The sequence below is a fragment of the Periophthalmus magnuspinnatus genome, chromosome 1, assembly GCF_009829125.3.
Source record: "Periophthalmus magnuspinnatus isolate fPerMag1 chromosome 1, fPerMag1.2.pri, whole genome shotgun sequence".
In the NCBI taxonomy this organism is placed as follows: domain Eukaryota; kingdom Metazoa; phylum Chordata; class Actinopteri; order Gobiiformes; family Gobiidae; genus Periophthalmus; species Periophthalmus magnuspinnatus.
The window spans coordinates 29,884,546-29,911,915 of NC_047126.1; the positions used below are offsets into that span (position 1 = coordinate 29,884,546).

General features: G+C 38.7%; 1 protein-coding gene across 6 annotated transcripts in view; it reads right to left on the reverse strand.

The window, feature by feature from the left end:
* The window catches only part of lrba (LPS responsive beige-like anchor protein), a 258,545-nt gene that overhangs the window by 196,327 nt on the left and 34,848 nt on the right, over positions 1-27,370 (reverse strand). For 5 of the 6 annotated variants that reach the window (XM_033972966.2, XM_055221266.1, XM_055221265.1 and 2 more), the window contains 16 exons: positions 26,010-26,162; positions 25,388-25,556; positions 25,238-25,317; positions 25,079-25,141; positions 24,486-24,583; positions 23,718-23,810; positions 22,244-22,352; positions 21,307-21,388; positions 18,374-18,497; positions 18,102-18,294; positions 10,055-11,188; positions 8,947-9,134; positions 7,977-8,130; positions 6,196-6,376; positions 1,600-1,718; positions 686-793 (listed from right to left, as the gene is read on the reverse strand). In XM_033972966.2, coding sequence (XP_033828857.1) covers positions 686-793; positions 1,600-1,718; positions 6,196-6,376; positions 7,977-8,130; positions 8,947-9,134; positions 10,055-11,188; positions 18,102-18,294; positions 18,374-18,497; positions 21,307-21,388; positions 22,244-22,352; positions 23,718-23,810; positions 24,486-24,583; positions 25,079-25,141; positions 25,238-25,317; positions 25,388-25,556; positions 26,010-26,162 — 3,048 coding nt within the window. Of the gene's footprint in view, positions 1-685; positions 794-1,599; positions 1,719-6,195; positions 6,377-7,976; positions 8,131-8,946; positions 9,135-10,054; positions 11,189-18,101; positions 18,295-18,373; positions 18,498-21,306; positions 21,389-22,243; positions 22,353-23,009; positions 23,065-23,717; positions 23,811-24,485; positions 24,584-25,078; positions 25,142-25,237; positions 25,318-25,387; positions 25,557-26,009; positions 26,163-27,370 lie in introns of those variants that run through there. The other variant, XM_055221267.1, reaches the window with a different exon arrangement.

Consider the following 27,370-nt stretch of genomic DNA (forward strand, 5'->3'; position numbering starts at 1 on the left):
TTGACTAGACCAGGACCCAACCAAATCTCCTACTACTGTCCAAAGAAATGCACGTAAACTGGTGACAATAAATTTCCCCCAGAGTGATGAAGGTTTGTAATAGTGCAATTAATACAATTGTAATCAAGATCAGCCATTCAGGCATTTCTATGATATGCCTGTTTTTTTTAATCAAATTCTACACAGTAAATCGTATGTCGGTATAAGAGTGGTTCGAAACACAGTTCAGACTTTGGAATTGACATTTCTGTGGTAAATGGCAATTACTAAAAGACAAAATAAACAAATTTCTACATGGTATATACATCCTGAAGACATCAAATATATAATGCAAGATATATGGAATTGTCTATTAAAAATGTTAAATAACTCAATTCATTGTTTTGTATTTTATCTTCATTTCATTGTATATTTATTTATAATGCGATGCAAACTCTTGGCCTTCTCTCAGTGAGCTTCTTGACGCAGTCTCTTGTCAAGGTCAAGAAATGTCATGTGTGTGACGCAGTGATCAAAGCAAATGGTGCCTATTTAAAATGTACTACTCATAGTTTTGATGCCTTCAGAGAGAATCTACAATGTAAATAATCATAAAAGTAAAGAAGAAACATGTGTGTCCAAACTTCTGACTGGTAGTGTATGCCCCAGCCTCTCCCATGTCCAGTGTATTTAGTGCAGCACTCACTATATCTCTGAAGACCACGGCCCTGAGGCGGTTGATGTCCATGTCCTGCAGCAGCCTGTCCAGGTCTCTGATGGGGGACATTCCACCTGTCACTGCATCCACCGGACTCTGCATTTATGAAAATCAATCAAACCGTTACGGCTCAGGTGTGGACCAGCCAGTGCCTTTTACTCACTGCGGCTTTATTAGTTTGTGGGGCTAAGGTTTCAGGGCTCTGGGAAGCGATTCCTCTTGAGATGCTGTCCTTAACATAATGGCTTTTCTATAGAGCTGCTGCCTGCATTATGAATGAGCTTTGGCACCCGGTTCAGGGAAGAGCGGCGCGACTGTTACTGGAAGTCACTGTATCACATCGAAAGGCCACTGGCGAAAGGTCTGCTGCGGTGTAACGTGTGAGATTTCAGGTATTTACACGTACAGCTACATTTGAAGAGTGAAGGGCAGTGATTCTGTGACAATGCTGCCCTCTGTTATTGACTATAGCTCCTCTAGATGTGACAAATGAATGGATAACTTACTTGGAGAGAATCAATTTTAATGATTCTTCCGGCTACAATATAACCGATGTAAAACAAATATATATAATAATACATCTAATCTTTACTCTAAGATAGTAAGCCTAATATAAACAGGCTTGCTACTCATATCACATTAACTTTTATTTAGCTGCTCACATAGTAGAGGAATGGTATATTAATTGTATAGCGGTAATGGTATTTTAAATATTGTGAGTAAGAGTAAATTAAGGATTTTAACATTTTTGGTCATAGCATCAATAATTGTGAATAAATATACATATCTAACCCTGATGATGTTTGGTCTCACAATCATCATTAATCCTAAAATGAGTCGTCGATCACAGAATTATCCTGCTGACCAATAGATTTACATAGAGCCTACCAGAGACACTTTACCTGTGCAATTGCAGACTTAGACGTTCCTAGCACTGTGGCTGTCCGAGCTGCGGCCTCCTTGTTCTGCTTTATGTGCGCTTGTTGGCATTCTAAACAATTCCGCACGGCCATAGCGCACACTGGAAAACAAGGAAAACAAAACACTAAGCTTTAGTCTTCTTGTAAAACACAGTGATGATTAGGATGGACAGACAGTGTTTTAATGAATTAAATCAAACACTTATCAGCTTGTCATCACTGTACATTAAGTAGTCTGTTGCAGGGTTTCAGATGACATCACAGCATTTTATAGGCTAATAATATTTAATACAGATGGAGGCAGCTAAAATGAATATTGTTAAGTTGATTTTTGTTGTAATACAGTGAGTTCTGGGGTCTAGTTACTAAAAGAAATGATCGGGTTCAACATTTGTGCATTTACATTTTGGATATTTTATGGCAAAGTACATTGTAATCAATAAGGGAATCTGGCTCTTAATAACTGAAATAGTGAATAAACATTTAAGGCAATATGTAACTTTTCTGGTGGAGGATCTGCCACCTGATTGCTGGAATGTTTCTCAGTATGGCATTAAACTATGGTCGGTTAAATCAATAACACAATCAACCCAAAACTGCTGAATGAATTTACTCAACCCTTCTCGATACCAAACTGCCTGAAGACCCAAACACAATCCCAGCATCCGTTGCGGACAGAGACCAGAGGCGGTGAAAAAGCTTTGGTCGTGACAAGGTCAGTGCACCAGCCGACTGCGGCCCCATCGCTCAGTCCCCCCTGCCCCACCTCTGCCCCGCTCCAAGGTCAGAGAGCATCCTGCGTCCTGCATCATCCACCAGTAACAAACGACACTGTGGCTGCGCGAATGCTGACTGGGCAACGAGATATGTCTTTTTACCACCAAATATATCTCAACTTCAAAACTGGAAACATTTCTAATTTAATGTACAGTGTAGGTGCTACGGTTGTCAAAACCATCAGAAATCATATATTAATCAATAGTAAAATAGCATCAAAACTAGATACTCATTTGAGCAGGTATAGATACTAGAAAATTCACATTAACAGGACAGAATTTAGTCTTTAGAATGACCTTGACCTGCATCAGAACAAGTATAAGACACATAGACTAGTATAAACCCATGGACAATTATGGAACCTACCTGGACCACTAAGGGATTACACAAATATAAGGCCACACCCCTCTTCAAACGGGGCTGTACAGTTCACTTTGCGGACCATACCAATCAGGTCCAAAGTGAGTCAAAGGAAATGAGACTATAAACTAGTATATGTCCATGGACCACAATCTGGAAGACCTGGATTACACAGATATAAGGCCACATCGTACTATAAAAAAAAAAACTACTGTACTATTTTTAGTACTATGGTTTAAAGAAAGTGTTGTTTTTTAATATCATTGCGTTATCAGAATCGAGTACTGATCTATTCCTTAGTATCGAAATCCCGTTTGCAATTTTAGTAACGTGACAACATTAGCGGGTGCCCCTCTCAACCCTTGCAACCTTTGTATACTTGACAACTGACAAATGCTAAATCTGAACCATTTAGATTACAGAGGAGGGAATTATTCTGTCTGGAAATAGGTTCGCTTTTTCCATTAGGACTACTCTTTCATACGGCCATTTATAAAAAACAGAATGAGAAGGGAGGGGAGGGAAGGGCTCAGACGCTAAAACCTTGTTACAGTCTTGCTAAATCAGATTAGAAGCCTGCTATGGGGAGCGCAAACCTCATCAAATATTCATTTCATAACGGCTGCTTTCTAAACTGGGACTTGTAGAGCCACAGCTTTGCTTTTCCACAACAACAGAGTAAAATATTTAGTTTTGAAGAGCTGTTCCTGGTTGAATTTTGCCCAACATATTGTTCACTTCCATCTAAGAGCAAAAATGGATAACACATTTTGAACCATTTGATATAAAAAAAGATGGACGGAGTTAGTATTTTTGAGAATTTTGTAGCGTTCTTGTGCAAGTAAACGCTCGAATATCGTCTGGTTGTTTATTTTCAGGAGACAAGGGCTACTGTAAGCTGTAATCCATGCCAAAACAAGAGGAAACATCCGCAGTCTCAACTCACTAGAGCCAGTCTCCAAACCAGACCTGTAACTGACCAATACAACCTTCACGTCAACATGTTGCCATAGCAACCAAGCCAAATACAAAAGCAGCTACATTAACAACGCAAACAGCTACAAGAACAAAAAAGGTGTCAACACTGAATCAAACACAAAATATGAGATCATTAGAGTAAGTAGCAATGCAAAAAGTAATAAATTCTTTCTTGATTGAAACTACGGCCCAGTTACAAATCAAGTCTGTGGAGAAGCAAACCCACGCTCACACACAAAAACACATACACACACACTAAGGACACATCTTTTTCCAGCCATTTCTGAGCAATGAAAACATCTGTAATCAAATAAATCCTTTTACGTAACTCCATTTAATAACTTTATGTAATTTTTCTGGTGGTGGGTCAGCCATCTGATTGCCGGAATGTTCCTTAGTATGGCATTAAACTGATATCCCTAGGGACAAGCAGATGACCCTGACATTACAGATCAGATCTTTGGAGAGGCGATGCCACTCACAGTAAGAATGTATGTTTTACAAGGCATTTATCTGTAATTAAATACGTTTTAATTGGAAAAATGGGATATAGATATGCTAATGCTAATTTGTGGAAAATTCAAGGCATGGAGACAAGCAAGTGCATAGAGCGTGGAGAAAAAAAAGTCACACAGTGCTTTATGTAAGGTAATTATTTAAAATTGAGAATACTTTTACGACGGCTCCAAGTGTTGCTGCTGTGTTCTGTTTGCAAGGCGCGGCTCACATGAATGAATAATGTATCGATATCTTTTATTCAGCTGAGGCAGGCAGGGCTTTTGATGCTGTCAGAGAAACTTTAATAGCCTACAACAGAGGGGAGAAAAGAGGCCCGGGGCTACAGCGCGCTACAGTAAAGCCAAGGCCATTAGGGGGAACTCACTACATCATGATAGCAGCCATTTTCAAGTGTTGCCATGCACAGGGGTTACAATAACAAGATAAGAGCGCGCTGATGTGAGCGGGGGAGAGGAGAAGAAGGGAAGAGGGAAGAGGAGGATATGAAATGAGAGGGGCACTGAGGTAGATCAATGAATGCAATAAGGGTTTAGGCAAAAGGTTGTAAGTAGGGAGAGAACTGCTACAAGAAAGTGAAAAGGTCCATGTTTGTCTCTTATGTTCAGTTAAAAAGAAGGAGCACTGCATAACATTTTTAATAAAGGGTCTGTCACCTGCTTGTTAGAAATGTTATTGCTTTGTCTAGAATGCTCCACAGTATAGATTAAAACTAGCAGCTTATAGCGCTATGCTACATTACAGTTCAGATCTATGGAGAGTTGCCCCTATTCGCAAAAGGAATGACTGTATTTTTGAACAATGGAAACACCTGTAATGAATAAATGCTAAATGGATATGTTTAATGTCATATCATCGAACATTCCAGGTAAAGCAATAACATCTCCATGGAGACAAGTAGGTAGCGGACTCTTCACCAGAAAAGTTGTGCAGTGTGCCTTTAAATCATATGGTGTTATATGAAGCTTAAAAAATGAATGACTTGAGACAGCATAAACATAAGTTATGGCTCAAATTGTTACATGAAAACTAGCTTAAAGTGCATTTGACAGATTCATATATTTCTAATTATGCCTTGGTTTGGTGGATAGTACCTGTGGCAAATATTTATCGTAGTTTTACATCAGTTAAGTGGCAGTTTGTGAAGAATGTAGAAAACAAAAAGTACAAAAATACAGGAAGTGCAGCAGTTCTAAAACAGAATATCTCAACATATGTCTTAAGACAAACAATTGCATCCAAAATACAGGGACAATTTATGCATAAGAAAAGTATTTTCTGACAATTTTAACATTGATTTAACAAAAACATACGGTAAATATTGTGTAATTTAGACGTACATTTTGGCCCTGACATTATGGTTGCTAGGTAACATACCTCTATGCAAGTCATATTTACTGTCCGTGCCCAACCAGGAAGTAATATCATAACCTTCACCAAAATTACAAAACTAGAAAAGGCAAGGCAACAATTTTAGTAACATCTTACATATATTTATTTTAACTGTGTTATAACTCATCATAAATTGCATTTATTAAATCCTCTACATTAATTGGAATATGGTGACTGAAGACTTCTAGACAGAGGATATTTACAAATAAAGTGTATAATTGATGAAAATCAGTTAATGTTTTCTCCTTTTTTGAGATTCCCGTCTTCTGGCATGTGTTTTAAGGTTTGAATAGTCTTGATAACGATTAAAATGATCAATCAAAATACAATTATGATTATTTTAATGGTCAACTAGCAATTAGTCAGAATAAAATTATTCTTATGAATTGTTGCAGCCATGATCTCATCTTCACTTCTGTATTAAATCAGCAGAATAGAAAAAAAAAAAAACTTCACACATCACACATCATACTCACTCAGCGACAGCATTTTGTCTTTTCATGTAATAAAGCAAAGTAAACTGTTAAAATCATACACAAATACAAAAAAAATTACCCAGTCTCAGGCACTGTCGTAAGATGCCCCCAGAGGACATGTTCTTCTCCGCTTCAATCTCACTGAAGTTCAGAGAGCTAGCAAAGACCAGGACGTCCACCAGACTGATGAGACGCTGGAGGTAGGTGACTGAAGCCTCCAATGCCAGGCCCTGGGACGGCTCAATGTTCTCCAGCTCATGCTATAAATAAAATATAAATTAAATGCAAAGACAAACATGGTGGTGTCTATCATACACTGCCAGGGCACATCTGAAACTGTGACAACTACTCAACCTTCAAAAAAGTTCTTAAAGAGGCAGTATTATGCAAAATTTTTATATGTCATCCATGCATGTTTCAGTAGTTTAGTAATCTCTCCAGGGCCCTAATCAAACCCTCCTTATGATTAGCTGTAAGATTCTGTTCAAGACTATTTAACCCTTGCTCCTGTATAAAACTTTTTCATAAATATGCAAAAGCATGATACAAAAAACAATATACTACAACTTCACAAACTGATGTTATGCGCAGCTTCCTTAGTGAAACACATAGCGATTGTGTTGTGATAGTGCTCACAAGAGAGTGACTTGGCACAGGGATCAAAGGGAGGGGGACTCAAAAACGGAACTTATTTAACATGTTAGTACATTGTTTTCTGGAAATATAGCATTTTCAAAAGAGTAAAAAGTAACATGGTGATTTAAATATGTTATGTGTTAGCAGTTAATACACCATAGAAGTAAAATACCTCCTCTTTCAAGTTCCTTAAGACAACAGATGAAATTTAGCTATTGTACTAACACATATATATGTTGAAGCTGCTTGCTGACACATTGATTAGTACACACTGTCCAAATTCAAATAAATAAATAAACAAACAAACATGATTTAAGAAAATATTGTCTTAATAGTGGTTTTGTCATTTTATTTATGATGTCCTGCATAAGCTTTGACAGTACTTTTTTTCATTCTAAAATACTACTCGACGTTCTTTCTGGGAACACAAATGTAGTAATTGAATTGTAGTCTGCACACCAAGCCCTTTTTCTCTGACAGAGGGTCAATGGCAGAACTAAAGAATTATGTCAGAGAGCCACAGTCAATGGGGTCATGGAAACAAAGTAACAATGTTAGCAAGGCAGCTAACTGTACCTAATGCGATTGGGAAAGGTCAATGTGGATGGATACCTTACACTGTGGGTATATAGAGCCAGAGATGAAAATAGCTCTCGCCCTCTCTCACTGTTTCTGCCTCTCTCTCATTCTGCCTCTCTCTCATTCTGCCTCTCTCTCATTCTGCCTCTCTCTCATTCTGCCTCTCTCTCATTCTGTCTCTCTCTCATTCTGTCTCTCTCTCATTCTGTCTCTCTCTCATTCTGTCTCTCTCTCATTCTGTCTCTCTCTCATTCTGTCTCTCTCTCATTCTGTCTCTCTCTCATTCTGGATATATGGAACCATAGATGAATATAGCTCTCCCTCTCTCTTTCTCTCTCTCCTTCCCCCTCTCTCCCTCTGTCTCTCCCTCTGTCTCTCCCTCTGTCTCTCCCTCTGTCTCTCCCTCTGTCTCTCCCTCTGTCTCTCCCTCTGTCTCTCCCTCTGTCTCTCCCTCTGTCTCTCCCTCTGTCTCTCCCTCTGTCTCTCCCTCTGTCTCTCCCTCTGTCTCTCCCTCTGTCTCTCCCTCTGTCCCTCCCTCTGTCCCTCCCTCTGTCCCTCCCTCTGTCCCTCCCTTGGTTCGTCTGCTCCCCCTCCCTATTTTCTTTCATTCCTTCTCTTTCTCTCTCACACAGAAAGGATACTCACAGTGGAGGAAGTAGCAGCAGAGAGCAGGGGGAGAATGCCTCCACAGGCCATGATGAGGTTGTCCACCACCTGGGATATGAGGTGAATACTGTTGTGCACAAACACCGCGTTCTCACTGCTGTTCACAAAGTCCAGGACGGTCTTTGTGGAGTGACTGAAGGGAAAAAGAACGTGTGAGATACTGACACAGCCACATGCTACATTTGCTAACTTATTTTAAATATATGTATGCAGTAGTGTTGTCATGATACTAAAATTACAAACTAGATTTTGATATTAAAAATAGACTCGATACTCAATACTGATTCTGATAACACAATGATGACTAAAAACACTTTCTTTAGACAATAGACAGTGGTTTTCAACATAACATCATAGTGCTTTCTTTTACAGTACTATGTGGCCTTATATCTGCATAATCCAACTCCTAAGGTCATAGTCCTCCAAAACAAACATAAAAGATTTTGTACAACTTCTGGTAAATTTGTTAGTTTGGCTCTCCACACAACTAATAAAATCTTTTCTTTATTCGTACAGACCATTGTGTAACTTTAGATAATTACACTTACTTTGACTGTTCTATTTTAAAAGAGGCTGTACCCGATTTATTTCATTTAATAAAGTAAAATTAGTCTTGCCCCAGTACTGATATATTGTAAAAGCAGCTCTTAGGGTCGAAATGAGACAGCTGGGTCCTGTATCTAAATATAAAGCGTTTTTATTGTGCGTTTTAAGGGCGCTGTTAATATGATAGATGTTGCTGGCATTGATGTGACTGGAAAACTACAGTCTGGCTTCGTACATTTGTGAAAAGCACTTAAAAACTCGGAATGTGTTAGGCAAGTGTGGAATATCTTTGGGTTGCTTATAAAAAATAAAAAAACATTTGCTGCTTTTAATCACACCAATTCATACAGGCTAGGCTATGTAAACCAGCTTATTATTGATCCTCTCATAGTAGATCTTTTACCTTCTCCACATCTGGACATCAGTCTCAATGGAGAAGAGCAGGTCTGTGAGGAGGCGCTGGTGCATGTGCGACCAGCGGAACTCTGGTATACGGAACATGGTGGAGCGAGGGGCCGAAGTGCTGCTGTCTCTGGGCTGCTCTGAGGCTGCTGAGGCTGCTGAGCCTGCTGGCTGGCTCTGACTTGTGTTCTGCAAAAGCAATACAGCAATACAGTCTTCTTTATTTTCATGATTATTTAAATGGTAGATTCACATTGAAGGCATCACAACTATGAATGGAGACATGGAATGTAGTAAACAAAAGATAAACTCGTTCAAAACTTGTTTTGTATTTAAAAACAAAACAAAAAATAGCCACCCTTTGCTTTGATCACTGCTTTGCACTTTCAGCATTTCTTGACCCTGATAAGACACAGCTGTGAACTGAAAACCATGTCAGGAGACTTCAACATGAAGCTCAATGCGAGAGGGTCAAGGGTTTGCAGCACTGTCAACACAGCAAAGAGTGGCTGCTTTGAGGATTTGAATGTAAAATACTTTTAAAATAATTAGTTGAGATATTTCACGATATTTCACTTTTTTCCTTTGTTATATGATTACATCATATATTTGATATCTTCCTTATCTATATCAAATGTAGAAAGATTTAAAAAAAAAAAAAACACAATGAATGTGAGGGTGTGTGTAAATGTTTGACAGGTAGTGCAACAATTCTAATAAAAGTCTCAAAGGACATATCAAGGGCTAAAAATCAAAAGGGTGACAACTTTAATGTTGAGGCAAAAAAAAAACACTTTGTACTGATGTTTTGTCTGTCCTAAAACCTTTATTTTCACAATGAAAGATGGCAGGCGCTTGCAGTTTCCACATTTATCCAGTAGTGATATGTATAGATTCTTTTATGCACTTACACCCTTTTGTACTGAAATAGCCTTTAACAAGATGGAACTGTTTGTTGTAAATAATAAATGATTGTGAAGATTTTTGTAATAGTTTTGCTTTCATTTGATATATTAAGCTGTAAAAAATAAACTTTTGATTCTTCAATATCAATATGAAAATCTATCTCAATGTGAAAATAAATAAATAAATCAACAAAAAGTACATACTGTTGTTGAGGTCTCCTTCAGCTCCAGTCTCTCTGTGTCTAAGGCCACATTGGAAACATCTAGTCTGGCTATTTTAATCTCTTTGGTCTTGCTGGTTGAGTCCACGCTCTCATTTTTTACAGGGTTGGGAGTAGGAAGGCCTTCTTGAGAAGCTTTGGAGGATGTGTCTTCTTCTGTGGTTACTGCAACTGTCCCAGAAGGTTGACTTGCCTGTTCCCCTGTCTCCTCATGTCCTGCAGATGGCGCTGTTGAACTTGTGGATGGCTGTTCTTCAGTTGTGGGCTCCTTAGAGGAAGACTGCTCAGCTGCAGATTCATCTTTGGCTGTATCTACAACATCTTCTTGAGGGGAATCCAACTTTTGACTTTCCGTATCTGATACCTCTTTCTCCTCTGCTGGTTCCTCTTTATCTGCTTCAACTTTCTTCTCCTCTTCTTCAACTTCGTCATCCTTAACGACACCATCTTCCGCATTTGCAGCAACCTCTGACTCTTCGTGGCTTTCCTCAGCATCGCTAGCTTGTACTTGGTCGCTAACGGAAGACGTGTCCGGCAAGTCCTGATTCAAAACGGATGCTTCTTCTAGTGCGTCGTTAGCAGTCGCGGCTTCCGACTCACAAGGCCTCTCGTTCATTTCTTGTTGTTCTGAAGACACTGGCGGCTCAGGCTTCACTTCATTCGCAGAGTCTTCGGTCAGGGAAGCTGACGACTCGTCTTTCTCAACTTCAGATTTTTCCTCGTCAGTTATAGCGCTGTCCGTTGCCGATGTTTCTTTATCTTCTTCTACAACTGGTAGGACCTCAATGGTGGGTGCAGCTTCTGCTTCTTCTCCTCCTCTGATGTCCTCTTCATCTCGTGCTAAAATGTTGGACACAGTTATAGAAGTTTGCCCTCGTTCTGCCTCTTCCTGGAGGGTTTCACTAGGGGTAGATTCCAGGGGCTTCTGGGAGTTCTGATCTACAGTTAGTTCAATGACAGTGGATGGGGCTTCTTCTAAAGTTTGTCCATTAACAAAGTCCATGGTCTCGGAGGTTTGGCTGGCCAGAGAGATGGAGGGAACGGTGGATGAGGATTCTTGATGCTGGTACTGACGGAACATGCGAGCCAGATTCTCCTTGTGCTGTTCAAAGGCCACCTGGAAAAACAGAATTAGATACGTTAATGAAATCGTAAACCATAATGCAAGCAACTTTGAACTTTATTAAAGACGGGGTATTTTACTGCTATGGGGTATTAACTGCGAGCACATAACATATTTAAATCACCATGTTACTTTTTATTGTTTTGAAAATGATATATTCGCTGAAAACTAACATGTTTTATAGGTTTCACTTATTTTTGACCCTTTGTGCGCTAAATCCCTCCCCCTTAAGAGTGACATTACAACACAATCAGGGTTTATCTCGCCGTGTAGTTTTCTATCATGCTTTTGTACATTTATAGAGAATTGTTGTGTGGGAGCATGAGACTTGTGGGCGGAGCATTGGACAGAATTTTTCAGCTAACCGTAAGTATGGTTCGAATAGGGCCCAAGAGAAATAACTAAAATACTCCAACATGCATGGATGACATCTAAAACCTGTTTAGGCACGTTTTTGATGGGGGAACAACATGGTAGAAAGCTGAGAAAAATACATTTTGCATAATATCCCTTCTTTAAATAAATTATGTATGTTTATGTTGTGAGTCTGTTAGAAGAAAAAAATAAATAATAAAAAGCTGATAGCAGTTGCACGCTAGCGGCTTGTGGTTTGGGAGTACATGCCTCAACACTGCTTAATAATGAATAATACCATCCATTGTCAGCAGATAATCAATGCTATTCACTCCACCTTCTCCTGTCAAGATGCTACATCCAATAAGCATACTAGCTCGTCGACGCAGCTTCGATGAAACCCGCATATTGGTTCTCCTCATTTTAAAAAATCATATCCTTACAAATTCTGCTCCCCGTGGCCTTTTTAATTATCTTTTCACCTGTCATCTTCAACACCTTCCGGAGGGAAATGTCAAATTAGAGATTCAAGACATGCAAAAACGTTTTAGCCTTATTACTGTACGCATTACCGCTGGGACCATTTGTACTCAACTGAACCATATTTAAACTTTTCCCTCGCTTACATACAGCTACCCACAGCCTATTAACCCCGTCACTCTCCTCTTCATCTGATACAGGTCCGGTCCGACTGCTAGTCTATACGGACAATGGCGTTTGAGGAAGAACCCATCCATGTAAGCAGTCATAGATTAGCGCTTGATACTATTAGCGTTTGTCTGCTGGCCGTGCCGAGTGCGTGTCCGGCATTGGCAAATCCTCCCACGCCTAATTTAAGACCCCTGCATTAATCATTGGGCTTGGAGGACAGAAAGTCAAAGATTGTAGAAAGAAGATGGGTGTTGGGGGGGGTGAAACGGTACCGACTTGCGTTGCGTTTTTAACCTGAGGCTGTTTGGATAGCGAACGAAAGACAGGAACAAAGAAGGGATTAAAAGCAGGAAGAGCGTAGAAGTGGGAGAGAAAGAAGCTAGTTATTTGTAATTAATTAGGCGTTATTGTTCTAAATTAGCCCGCTACACGGACGCTCATTAATCTTCAGTAGTGAGGAGCACTGAGTGGTAATCCATAGCTGTTTTCTCTTCTAAATGCACCAGTAGTCCTCCTCCTCCTACTTCCCATCTTTTTTTTTTCACTGATCACAGCGCCAGACCTTCCCTCCCATTCGTCTGAGCGTAATTTGACGGGCTTATATTTATTTTTTGCAATTAAAAATACCCGCATTCAGTCTGCTGCTGAAAAAAACACAGCAAAGAGCAGAGCACAACATAACGTCATAGATCCAGGATGTAGTCTGTACATTAAGATGATGTATGCCCGCCTTAAATGGGGCTCAGTTAGCGATCCAGTTACCATTAGACCACGGCTGTAGTAAATGTCTGTGGGGTTTTTTAAAAGAACCTACAATTTAGTTTATACATTATATAGAGAAGCGGCTATGGTAGCTCAAGCATAAGCGGAGAGCAAATCTGATTTAACTTAATTTAAATGGAAAATTGTAATGGTAATATTCTGAAACATGCTGGGCAGCTCTAATGTGACAGGTAACATGGCCTTAAGTGAAGATGGTGGGTTGGGAAAACAAATGACTATATATAAAAACACAAAGGTACCATTTATTTACTATAAGTGTCCTCCATGTTTAGCTTGACGTAATATGGGAACTAATCCAGGAATAGTCTAATAGCTAGCTAAAAAGGCTAGTAAAAACAATAATGTAAGTAAAATAGCAAAACGCCCAAGGAAAAAAAGTAGAACTAAACACTAAATCAACATGAATAATATTATCTACTGTCCCGAATCATGTTTTGCCAATTTTAATGGAAACTGGGTATATATTTGCAGCTTTCTGGTCCAAAACTGAGTGCATGCTGCTTCCTGTGCTGCCTCCACTTTGCCACTACAATTTCAAGTACTACATGACATCACACAAAACTGCCTCGCTTAAAGCCAGGTGTTTCTGATTACAAACACATGGCTGCAAAGATGGAGTTTAAAGTGTGGATACTTTTAAAATCAGTCTTCTCCTCATATGTCCAGACTCCAGGTATCTTCCATCTTAGCAGCTCTATTTAAAATGGTAATAGGCGGAGTTTAGGCATTTAGTCTCACTTTAAATCAGGCAGAAGGCCACCTACAGGCCAGGACCACCAGACTCCAGGACAGCTTCTATCTTGAAGCTGTTTGGTGAATCAACTCTGTAATGCAGCCCTGGCACTAATGAACTTCACCTCATGAACTGGGGGTGGTTAAAAGACTGTGGGGATTTCGACATACAATATTTTAAACTATTTAATATACTGTTTTATATTGTAAAACTGCAATATACTGTTTTTGTTATACTGCTGATAACTTGGTTCTGAATACAGAGTCTCGTTTCTGTGTATTTTTTTATACTGAAATGACAAATTCTGATTCTGATTAATTAACATAGGCTGGTTTTGTTCAGTATTTGAAAGATTGGCTAGACCTTTAACAGTGTAAGTGGAATGATTGTTTTATACATTTTTGCATGGATTTATATTTTATCTTTTGTGTTGTTTTAGTCCAATTTAAGTGTTGTCTTTCTTCACTGCAACAGCCGTACTAAGCAGAACTACACTACACCTCAGACACACAGCAGAAAGTAGCAGAGAGTTGATCTTCGGAGACCCCCGCAGAGGTAGCCAGGGAGTCCCCATTAAGATCAATAGATAGGGAGTAACCACAAAACAAAGGGGAAATGGGGAGGGCAGCATGCCTCTAATCGGATTAGCTAAATGTAGTTCGTCCTCCAAAATCAATGTCATCTGGTTCCGCTGAGCAGGCTGTGTGGGTTTGACAGGATTTCTCACTAAATATACAACCACTTTTTTGCCTTAGGTATGTATATCTCTACTATCTGTATATTGAATAAAACCACAGAGCTTTTAGGCTATTTTACCACTTAAAATTATCAATTGCATGAATTTTACATACAAAGTATAAATGTTGTATGACTAGAATTTTATTCCATACTCATTCAGCTATAAGAACTAACCAAGTAGGACTCGGGAATGTAAGTCATAAAATGGGAGAAGTACACCATGTCTCACTGCGGAACAACCTTGCAAACTTCTTAGTCACTAGGCCTAGAGGTCAAAAAATGTAACACTATACCAACCTGTAAGAACACTCTGCATTTAAAATATCCATTGGTTTACTATAATCTGGTTAGTATTCTTAAGCTTTTTTACACATAAAAATTGTATGTCATGTATAACAATGCTGCAGCCCACATCTTAATAACCTGACTCTGGATGGATTGAAATGTGTAGCCCTCTGAATAGAGTTCTACACATCAGTCTGGGATGGCTCTCACTGAAAGCGATCAGAACCAATGATCGGAGCATTCAAACAAAGACTTCACGTCGATCGGTCGAAGCATCTAATGCCAGTCCAATCATATGCAGATGCTTATGATATGCAAACGCTTCTCAATTCTCAAAAGTTTTTTATGTGAACTCACATAAATCGTAAAAATTCATCCTGCTTGCGAGGCTAACATCTTAAGGGACTCAAATGAACTTATCAATTTATACATAACAATTCTTAAGTATAATATAAACAAACTGATTTAAAATACAAACAGGAAGTGTATAATTAAGTGACTGTATTTAGACAGCACTTGATGTATTGTGTATTGGCTCTACAGTATAATCTATGTGGCTATAGTCAACCAAAAGGGGGCGTGGCAAAAGCTCTCAAAACTATTATGCATCTCCATGTATCTGACCCAAACTGCACACCAAAAAAGTACAATTTATTTATATAAAAACAAGATTAAACTTGTGAATCACCTTTTTGCATATAAATACCAAAAAATACCCATTCTTCAGCTAACTCTCACCTCTTCTTTCTGCTGTTCCCTCATGACTCATTATAGAATGATTAGTTGAATAATACAAATGTTGGTCGACTAAGACGACATCAACCGCTCAATCAACTAAACGACCTTTGTGTTTTCACTTGTCAATAAGTGTGCTGTCTTTAAGTCACACAGTACTCACAGGTGTCAACACACTGTGGTGAAATATAATCTGTAACATAATCTGCTACAAATTAGTAAGAAAAAATAGTAACAATAGTTGTATAGAGGGCAATTAGATTATCCCATTCAAACTGATGAGAGCCCCGGGGATGGACTGGGGCACATCGGCTGTCAGAGCACAGCTGCACCCACATCTGGGGGTTCAAACCTGAGACAGCTTCTGCATGCAAATGATTAGACAACAGACAGGAGGGACAGCAATAACTCTAATATAAAAGGTATTCAAATGTATTCTGAGTAGAGTACATTTGATGCTGTATCATTAAGCCTGACTTATGTAAACATCTTGAGTGAACTTGTCTGAAAATAAAATGTAAAATGCATTTTATTTTTGGTGAGTCACACACGAGACTTCCCTAAATGCCATTAGCCAGGCTAACAAAAGACAAACTACACTTAGAAATATGACTGGAAAAAAATATATCTGAGAATCAACCATGGAGCCTCCCACTGGACTGTGTATTTATGAGCCCTTGTTTCTCTGATTGTTCTGCATGGCTCCAATGAATATTCAATGGACTTGGAGAGAGCTTCACAGAACCCAGCAGCTCGGGAAAAAAGGAGGCCAGAGAATTGTTCAGGCTCATATTCACACAAATCTGTGTGTGTATGTGTGTGTATGAGTGTGTGTGCACTGTGCAGTGATACACAGCCTGCAGCAGCGGGAGGAGAGAGCAGCAGTGACAAACTGCTGTGCTGCTACAAAGGTGGCAGGAAATCTATCAAACGGGACAATAAAATTGCAATTGAGTTTCTTTAGCTTTTTTATAGCAGATGCATGTATCTTAGAGGCCTGCACCCGCTGCAACTCCCCACTTCACACAAAAGCATTGGCCCAATGTGGAAATCCAACATGTGCGTGCTGGAATGAGTACTGCACCTTACAATGTCTAACTGGGTCTTACTGGAGGTGTGTGAGATTACACTGCAGGACTATAATGTATGTATATGTGGACAATAATAGCAGCTGGATTATCTTTGAGAATTTGGAATGAAAATTTGCCTGCTCTATAAATAGATTTCTGTTATCAACTGGTTACATGATGCTCAGAAGGACAAAAACAGAAGTACACCTTTTTTCTAGGCCATATTGTGCTCCACTGTCATATTTGTTTGCACATGTCCGGTGATTTCACGCCGTCTTCACTATCCCAGACTCTCTCTTTCTCCCTCGAGTCCCTCAAACACAAACTCCAGCTCCTATGAGCCCTGTGTCTTTCCAAACACCCTCATCGTGAGTCGTAACATTTTCATTTTCCACTGGAGCTTACTTCCACATTGTCTGAAGGTGCTGCGAGACAGTGGGATTTGAGTGCATCCCAACACTGCTATCGTCTCCCAGCTAGTCTGCCTGCGCCCCCTGCTGGACAGAGCCTGAAACAGCACATAACGGCCACACCGGAGCTCCTCATATCTTCAGCACTTCTTTAACCTTCAATCTGCCAGGCTTAAAAATCCCCCCGACCACAATCTGACACCAACCCCAATTACTTCAGTGTGCTGGTAAAGAGGAGGGTAACGCGATATCAACACAGTGTTACTAAAGCGGCGCTCTGGGTTGGGCTTTTGGAAATGGGAAGTGCCAGACGTTTATTTTTATCTGTACAATTTAAAAGAAAGAGGGGCTATGTATAAATAAAGAGCGGAAAAGGTTGGTGGGCTCGCTCCTATTGGTTTACACTACGACAGGCTTTTAACTGTTCGTCACAGAATGGCTTCCACTGCGTAATCTGATGGGCACACATAGTTACAGCAGAGACATGGTGAGGTAATACAGCAACGTCGTCTCTGATTGGAGGAATTAAATTAGGGCTTGTTCAAACTTACTGGAATTAGAAAACTGAGACTAAATACAATATCATATGGTGAGAGGAGGAGAAAGAGTTATTCTTACTATTAAGTCATACTGGCAAATCAAAATATAGAAAATATAAGGAACATTGCACATTTAAAGCTGCTGTAAAGTGTTTTTAAAATAGAAAAAAAGACAAGCTTGGATGGATCATGGTGAATTTTATATTTTTAGATCAATTTTGTCGTGGGGGATAAAAATGTAAACATGCATGTTGCACTTTTTAAGGGTTATATTTTTATTTATTGACAGTTAAACTGTCACTTAAAAGATGCACTATGTCATTTTACTAGCGTTTCCTGTTAATTTTGAGGACTTTTGACCATTTAAAAGGTACAATATTTTGTCAATTACTATGGCAACAGTTCAAATTTTTCCTCACTCTGAAACCTATGGACAGCTTAAAACACTAAATTGTACTAATGTCCTTTATTTCCACTAAAAAGAAAATAGAGTAGAAATTATTCAGATTTGAACATGCAGCATTTGTGTGTATGGTGTGTGTCTGTGTGTATGGTGTGTATATCTGTGTGTGTGTATGCTGTGCGCTTGTGTGTAATGAGCTCTCTGACCTTGGAGTGTGTGATGGACAGCGTGTCCACCCAGACCCTCCAGCCACCCCACTCGTACTTGATGGCGTGGTACAGGAGGATTCTGAAGATGGCGTAGACCATCTCAGTGATCTTCTGCTCCTCGGTGTTGCGCGGGTTGATGAAGCACAGAGACAGCATCCACTCCTGCCACACGGAGCACTGCAGCAGACTCCTGAACAACAACAACAGCAACAGCAGCAGTGAACTCCTCAGGCCCCTCAGGTTTATCTCCTGAGCAGTCCCACACTTACCTGCGGTTCTCCCGGCTGTTATTGAACAGTTTGATCATGTCTGACAGGAAAACCCGGCGCACCTCCATGGTCTCCGGGGAAGGGGCCGAGTTCTTCAGCAGAGCAGCGATTACCTTCAGAATCTCTGCAGAGCAACAGAAAACAGTTTGTTCAGTAAAGGCATCAGTAAATCGTGTAAAAGCTCAGCTAGGCTATTGTGGTGCCATCTGTTATAAATATCTTCCCAGATAAATTATACTCACTAGATACAAAAAACTACAAAAATGGATTTTAATGAAGAGAAAAACAATCTTCGTTATCGACTTAAAGTGCATCTGACAGATTCATATATTTTTCTAATTACAACTTGGTTTGATGGATAGTGCCTGTGGGAAATATCCATCATAGTTTTACATCAGCCAAGTTTGTGAAGAAATTAAGAACAAAAAGTTGGAAAATACAGGAAATAGTGTGAGTTCTAAAACAGAATACCTATTCCATCCAAAATGCAGGAACAATTTACACACAAAGAAGACGTTTAAACCCTCATTTGACAAAATAAAGGCATTATTAGTCTCATCATAACTATTGTTTAATTTACACAAGTTTGTTAACATTATGGTTGCTAGGTAACAGTGATGGAATTACCTTTACATATGTGTTACCTGCTGCCCGTGTTCAACCAGGAAGTAAAATTATAAACTTCACAAAAATTGCAAAACTAGAAAAGACTAGGCAAGATTTTGTGCTGTGTTTTAGAAAAAATGAGTAGTCTTACCTGTCATAGAAATTTGAATTTAAAAAGATTATTGAATATATGCCATATTTCAAAACAATATTCATGTGCATTTTATAACCAAGTTTGACCGTATGACTAGGACCATTTCCTCAGTTCTGCCTTCTGGATTCTTAATTTTTTTCTTGGGTCACATAATAGGGTTTAGTACGTTCCAGTTTCAACTCTGATGGAAAACCTCACAGTTGGAACCTTGGACTTGGGCACCAGGCCGCTCCAATCACCCACGACTACGGCTACATAGGTCTGGAGATGTGCAAATCATTGTGTCACTAACGATTCCAGCTCCTAGTCCTACACACCTGAAAACCAGAGCTTATGCGAAGAAAAACAAAACAGATGAGGAATAAAAAAAAACCTTCCAGACTGTTGATGTTTATCGTAGTGTAATGGTTTGCGTATTGTTCCGAATGAGAACGCCAGGCCTCTCCAGTTAAACCGAGGAGACTGTTTAGATGAATTATCTAGACATTGTCAGTGTCCATTTGCGCCGAGCAGAGAGACGTCGCGGTTTGGGTTTCAGGTTGTCTCCTCAGACCTTGGCTCTAACTGATGCCCCCTTTTTTGCCTTTCGTGTTGTTACTACGCTTTAGTCACTCAAATTACGAGTCGCTGAACCTTTACCGCCAGAAAATTACCCCAGCCAGTACCGGGAATAAGGGAACGTAGGGAGGGATGGCATATTCTCCTCTTCTTTTTTTTTCTTCTCTTGAGTTAATTTGAGGGAAATAGTAACTTCCTTGGTTTGTTTGATTGGCTCTGACGTTACTAAAGACTGCAATCAGCGGGCTTTTTCGGAGGAGGGGGGAGAGTTGTGTCGTAGATTAAATCAAGAGTATGCACGGTAAAGGAAAACCAGACCGCCAGATGCAGTTCCACGCAACAAGTAAAAAAAAAAAAAAAAGCCAGACGACCAAGTTTCCTATGATATATACTTTCAGTCTGCAAGGAGATTTTTAGAACAATAAAGGCTTAAGGTAATCAACGTGTGACAACTCCAGGGTCTTGTCAGATTAAGGCCGAGTAGGAGAAGTAAACCTGGGTTGTGATTAAGGCAAAGTGCTAGGATTTCCAACTGATTAAAGCGGTTTTCTATGTGAGTGCACCGAGGTGAGTGGAACGCCAGGGAAAAGAGGTGTTTCGAAGCTTTAGCGTAAATGGCTACTTAAGATCATTGCGCCATATGAAAATACTTTGCGGCGTAACATCTGAGGTAATGGTCTGATGGGTTAGAAGCAGAGATGTAGTGCTGAAGCTTAAGGTTGGCAGCGCAGTTTATTATGGGGAGCAAATACAACCATTCAGGATTTAAGGATCAATGAACATTTGGTAGAATTTAGGAGTAGTATTAAAATCATCATCGCTACACGTTAATTAGACTTAATAATGGATGAACAAAGACTTAACTCATGATGAAACGTTTATTAATAATGATTCATGCTTAGTAACAACTTAAGTCTTTGTTCATGCTTTATTAAGACTAAGGTGTTGTTATTTTCAAGTGGTACCAGTGCATTTATTTTATATGCGAGGTTCTATACATCAAATTTTTGTGTGTGCATCGTACAGGGCATCGTAGGTACCAAATAAATACATATATTTGTCAGCATTTCTGAGTAAATACACTTAACATACAAGATTAGATTATCCTTGTATTAGCACTGGAATTAAAAGGTATGTTTTATACATGTATTTCATTAAATATTTATAGAGTAATTTTTTGTAAACTGGGACAGGTCATCCCCTGGTTATAAGAAATGTTAATTATATAAACATCCATAATTAATGAACACAATTACTTCGTAGTATAACCTAATCTTTCTTATTTTATTACTCATAAATAGTAACATTTCAATTGCTCAATGCATTTTACCTCATTTTAGCCAATAAAGAATAATAATTTTGACTTTTATTTCCAGAAAAAAAAAACTAATTTAAAAAACATATTGCACACTCACTATAGAATTCCTCTTGGCTGGTTTTATGTCTGGTGTATGGAAATTCCCAGAGGCAGTAGAATTGATGCCATTCATTTGTGCGAGTGTATATAGCGGAGGCATTGTTCCGTGGGGAGTGAGTTTGGTGCAGTCTGGGGCAGTGGAGGGTACGTTTTCTGCCTGTGGAGGGGGGATGATTTAGGGCAGAGGCAGGCACTTACGGGGGTTGAGGATCTTCACAGCCGAGTCGGGGTCCGGATGCTGTTTATAGATCACTTGAGTGCAGATCTGCTCCGTAAGGATCTACCGGGAGAGAGGGAGAAGATGAGAAGTCATAAATATCCACATAGGGCCTAACAATACCAAAGAAAGAAACTGTTCGCACACACAACAAAGCATTAGTGTTTCTGCAGAGAGCACTTGAGTTGCAAAAATAAAATTGGTTTAAGTGTTGAATTATGAGGAGGATATAAGAGGTGTTTGATAGTTTTAATTGTACTGAAGCAGAACTGGTCATTGAAAACACTAATATGCAAGGAATATATGACTATATATGAATATATTTTTGTTTGCCACAGTATTTTTTTGTCTTTGCAATATTAGGGCTATTCAATATAATGGTATCTAATTGAAATCTAATGAAATCATCATTATAAATATAAATAGTTAGCAATTATTTAGGTGAAAAATGTCCTCTTCAAATTATAAGGAGAAAACTTATGAATCTTGTAGTTAGGACCTGCAACCATATACATTTCAATCTTTACACAAATGTTAATGCCTTTTAATATGTCCATTGTGAACAGAATCCCAAATCGTAAATCAAATTCTATTGCATTACAGCTCCGAAAAAATACAATATTTTTATGTGAAATCGTGCACCTCTAGTTTAATTTCACTTTTATGATTATGAGGTAACAAATGTAACATTAAACTTCAATCCTCAACTTGATAAGATGAATGAAAAAATTGGATTACATTTTCATTTTTTTTCCACATTAAAATCTAAACTAGCAAACAACATTAACCAACTACAGAATGATCAGACTAAACCGTGCCTTTGTGACTCTAAAAATGACTTCTTTATAAGAGGTACTACCAAAATGCCAGAGTAGAATTTAAATGTTTGATCCATTTGTAAACGTGTGGTGAACCAACCTCAAAAAGCACATTGTAGGTCGTCATGGAGATCTGCTGTGAGTTGAGCATCAGTCGTTCGGTGAGCAGCGAGAAGAGACCGTGACTCAGCATAACTTCAGCTTTCCTCCTGAAAACAAAAATACACATTTTAAAGTGCATTTGACAGCTTTAAATGTATTCCTAATTACTACTTGGTTTGGTAAATATTCATCATAATTTTACATTTTAGTTAAGTGTCAGTTTGTGGGAAAGAAAGTTAAGAAGAAAAGTATAAAAACATAGGAAGTAGTGGAGAGTTCTAAAGGGGAATAATAACTCTACCTATGTCATCAACATGGAAAAATGAATTCAAAATGCAAGGACAATTTACATGTAACAGTAACAGGGAACACATTTTTCTGTCAGATTAAACCTTCATTTAACAAAATAAAGGTGTTGTCATCTATTTTCATTAGTCCAATCATAACTATTGTGTAATTTCATACGTGCTTTAGCATCAGACATATCAACTTTTAAATTCAACACCATTTTGTCTTGACACTCAAACAATGGGCGTTGGTCTTGACACATGTATGGGTGTAATAACTCAAAAGATACATTTGACAGTCAGGATATGAAAAAGTGAATCCCGCTGACTCCGTTCAAGCTGTTCTTTGTGAGAAAAACTTTCATCTTTCAATCATACATCACACTGACTTAAAATTCACTGTTCTCTACACACAGGGCCTGTTTGTGTGTTAAAAGTGTATATAGCAGCATATGTGCAACATCATTATTCACGTACAGTGTGTAACTTTTAGGAGGTGGTATGGCACCGGCATGATTGCATGGAAGTATGATAAAATTCTTCATGGACATAGGTGTTTTATTCCATAATGAGGAAGATTATAGCCAAAAAAACATTTATGTGGAAACAGGAAACAGCAGGAGAAGGCCCTCTTCCAGGCCAAATAAGAGTCAGGTTTGTGGAGATGCAAGTTTGTGCTCAGTGAGAACACATGTTTAAAAAGTAGCATACTATCGCCATACTATCGCATATGAGAAATTCTAGCCCATTTGCAGAAATTCTCATGTAAATATGCCAGATTTAGCCACAGAGGCTAATTCTCAGTGATATTAAAAATCAACAAAATAAATACAGCTTTAAAATGGGACTAAACACGTACACTCCGCCCACAACCACATTTCAAATAGAGCTGCTACACGGAGGAGGACTAAAGGGAAGAGTGAAGCCCGCCTCTGCAGTCAGGTGTTTGTTATCAGAAACACCTGGCTGTGATCAGGGCAGTCCTGAGTGATGTCACCAACTACTGGAAGGCAGTACAAACTTAGATGTAGACAATTTTGACCAGAAAGTTAGTTTCCACTAAAGTTACCAAAGTAATCTCTATGAACGGTAGATAATGCTATTCAAACACTGTATACACAGTAGTAGAAGAAGTAGTAGAAAAAAGTGGATTTACTGTTTAGTTTCACTTTTATAAATACTTACTTTGGTGGCATGTGTTTCACAAAGTAGCCCAGTACTTTAAGACTCTGCACTCTGATTGGCTCGCTTTTTGAAGCCAGAAGTTTAAAGATGACCCTATAAAAGGCAAAAACATGAAAAAGTCCATAATAATGAGAATAGAATTATGACATCATACTTATACACTTGAATACATTGAAGATCTTTACATATGTCATATTCATATTAAACTCTTTTCAATGATTTGGCATTGATTAAAGAAAACATATTGTGCACCTGTGGATCATTGTATTATAATTTGCACATTTTAAATCGCAATATTGGCTATGTGACATGTATCACCAATTAAGAAAATACAATTGGAGAAGGGAGTAAGTAGAGAGCAGTGGGCGTGTACCAGTGGTGGTGAAAATGGGGGTTGATCGCAACAAGTGATTAAAGATTGCTCAAGCATGCACGAGTTACTCCAAATACAACTTCCAAAAGGTAAATGGTGAGGGGAAGCAACTATAATATGGTTAAAAGTTCTGAAAAGTCAATTTTGCATAAAAGGTCTGCTTTAAAAGAAATAACAATTATGTAAAATCCTTGAAGCTGAAGGAAAAATTTGACTTCCAACGAGACAAGAAAAAAAAAGTCCAAATAGGGTTCAAATTAATATGAATGCCCAAAACAGATTAAGTGATTAGTTCATTACCAAGAGACCATTTGTTAGTTTTTTTTACAACAAGCTCCAAAACATATACCACATTATTTTGCATATGCTTCGGTTAGTTTTAAAATCATTATTACCGAATTCCATTTCGCTGATCAAAAGCTTGGGCCATTGATGCAGGGCTTTCAGACATTAAAGCCACCAGCAGCTGCAGCACATCCATAAGGTTGTCATCCTGCGGGAGAGAACATTGTAAATCCATAGATAATTTGATGCGTGTTAGTCTAAATTAAATAAATTACTTATGAAGCTTGGCGATGCACTGTATCGATTGCAGGAAAATCGCTTGTTGCAAGAATAAGTGAGATACTGTCACAGAAATCAACCTCCTAGACTTACAAACTTTGTGATGCATTGTTTAAAATGATCTGTTGCTCCATGAAAGTGCCCTTCCAATACAATTTCCTGATTTCCCTTTGTTTGGCTTCACATCCTCCTGATTGAGTGACTGCTTCATTTGTAATGCATTACTGCACTCTGTGAACTAAACCACTTCTGTCAGGACTTGGAGTTGGCAGACGTGGAAAAATAACAAGGACCAGTGCTACTTCTAAACCTCAGTTGTTTGGTCTCTGTGTTATCAGATGAGTGAATGTGGAGCGGTGGTGCTATGATGCCATCTGGTGGTGAGTTTTATGTTTGCTACAGTGATGTGAGGAGTGTGGCTGACCTCGTGGAGGGTGAGGAGGTAGTTTAGGATACTCTGGACCTCGTCTTCTTTCACTCCATGGTCCTAAACAATTAAACACTTTTAGTAACAACATTCAAAGTAAAAAGAAATGTACTGAAAATAAATTATTTCCATTTTGTCATATTTATCACAACCTACTTTCATTATGAGCTGCTTTACAAACAACAGAAGAAAGGTTCTCAAATGAAAGATGTCCCTTTCGTTTGGCCTTGGACCGTCTAAAAACATAAACAAACTCAGTTTGTTTGATTCCATTGTTAGTAATCCAGTAGTATTTGCTGTACTGACCTGTTCCTTTGGGCACAACCCCACTGCGGTCCTGTGGGTTGACGACCCAGTAGTAGTACTTAAGCGTGTGCATCACTTGCAGTACTGTGCCCACTCTGCGGATGGCGTTGTAGATGGTCACTGTGCTGACAAACTCTGTGGCCAGGTATGTGTACAGGGTCAGCTGCACCTGAGGAGCAGAAGAGTGAACGACTGTAAGACATCATGCACAATCAAAAACTTGCTCAATTTTGGCAATAATAATCACAATTTTAAACTCTTAAGAAAATATGGGCCTAATGTAATTTATTAGTAAAATTTTGTAACACTTATTTATTAAAACATTTTGTTAATGTGATTGCACAGTTGTATTATGTCATCGACTTACTAATGTGACTTCTCTTTTTAAAGCCCCACTGTAACATTTCAGTCAATAAACAGATTTAAAACCACAACTTCCCAACCATTTTTACAATTTCACGTAGCAATTTTACTCAAGTTTTTTAGTTTCCTAAAAAATTTCAACTCAAAAAGTGTAAAACCAACCACACAAAAGTGATGAATGTACACATCACCCATTAAAGGTTAGTTCACTAACTCTGCCTGTTTTTGTACTATGCAGGTGTATGAGTAATTGTGTTACCTTGGAGGGGGCATGGATCCAGATGGCCGGGTTGAACATAATGTGGTCGCACAGCTGTTTGAGCAGCAGGATGCCATTGGGCAAGTTGCTAAGGTATCGGGAAAAGGCCAAGACAATGTCCAGGATGGGCCGGGTCACATGGAGCTTGGAGGACTGGAGCGCGGGCAGAGGAGGAGATGGGGGGGGGGGTAAAAAGTTGTTAAAAGTCATATAAAGCATAAAGTTTGGACACACTTTTTCATTTATGCTTCTTTTTCATTTCCATGATTATTTCCATATGTAAATGTAGATTCTGACTGAAGGCATCAAATGAATGAACAATATGGAATGTGCTAAACAAAAAATAAAGTGGAAATAACATCAACTTTAGATTTTTAGCCACCCTTTGTTTTGATCCCTGCTTCAGACACTTGACTTTCACTTGTGCCTAGTCAGGGTCAAGGAAAGTCATTTCAGGAGACTTCATTGAGAGGAGGCTGAGGGTTTGGAGCACCGTCAACAAAGCAAAAGGTGGCAACTTTTAGGATTTGAATATAAAAATCTAAAACATATTTGGCTGAGTTATTTAAGTTTTATTCCATATATCTTGCTTCATATATTTGATGTCTTCCGTATGTATATAAAACAGAAACTTAAAACAAAACATCATTGAATGTGGAGGTGTGTCCAAACTTCTGACTGGTGGTGTACTTTAAATCACTTCATTATTCTGGGATTATTTAGTGTCTATTATCATTCAAGCTGTATGAGTGCACAAAGCATAATGATGAGGAAGGTGATTTTTGCATATTTAAGATCAAGTGAATTTAGAGCTATGATGTTGCAATTTTATCAGGCATAAATCAAATGCCTAACATAACATTGTGCCTAAGACAACATTAAAATGTTTAGGACAAACATTCAGACCTGTGAAATGCATTATTTTTCATTTCATTTTTAAAGCAACACCATGGTGCATGCATGAGAAAAAAACTTAATATCGCCAAGTATTTATTGTATTACTGACATTTCGCAGCTGTCATCAACATTCACTGGGAAGGAGAGGTGAAGCAAGCTAGAGACACTACTCTGTCTGAAACTCTGTTAAAGTTTAATCTGTTTTTTGTTTTAACACAATCTGACTATAAAGAACAGACTTAACTAGAACAGAATGAGCTGATTTGTACTCTTAAACAAGATAAGATAAAATTGCACAAGATTGAAGCATTAGCCATCTGTTTTTCTGTTAGCCACTCTCAAATTTTTGTTGAAAATCTAATGCCTAAACAGAACCATGAGCACTCGTGTTGATCACAGGCTCCTGAAAATGTGTTGTTTAAATTAATTTCTCATGACTTTTCAGATCATCTTAAAACTTATCT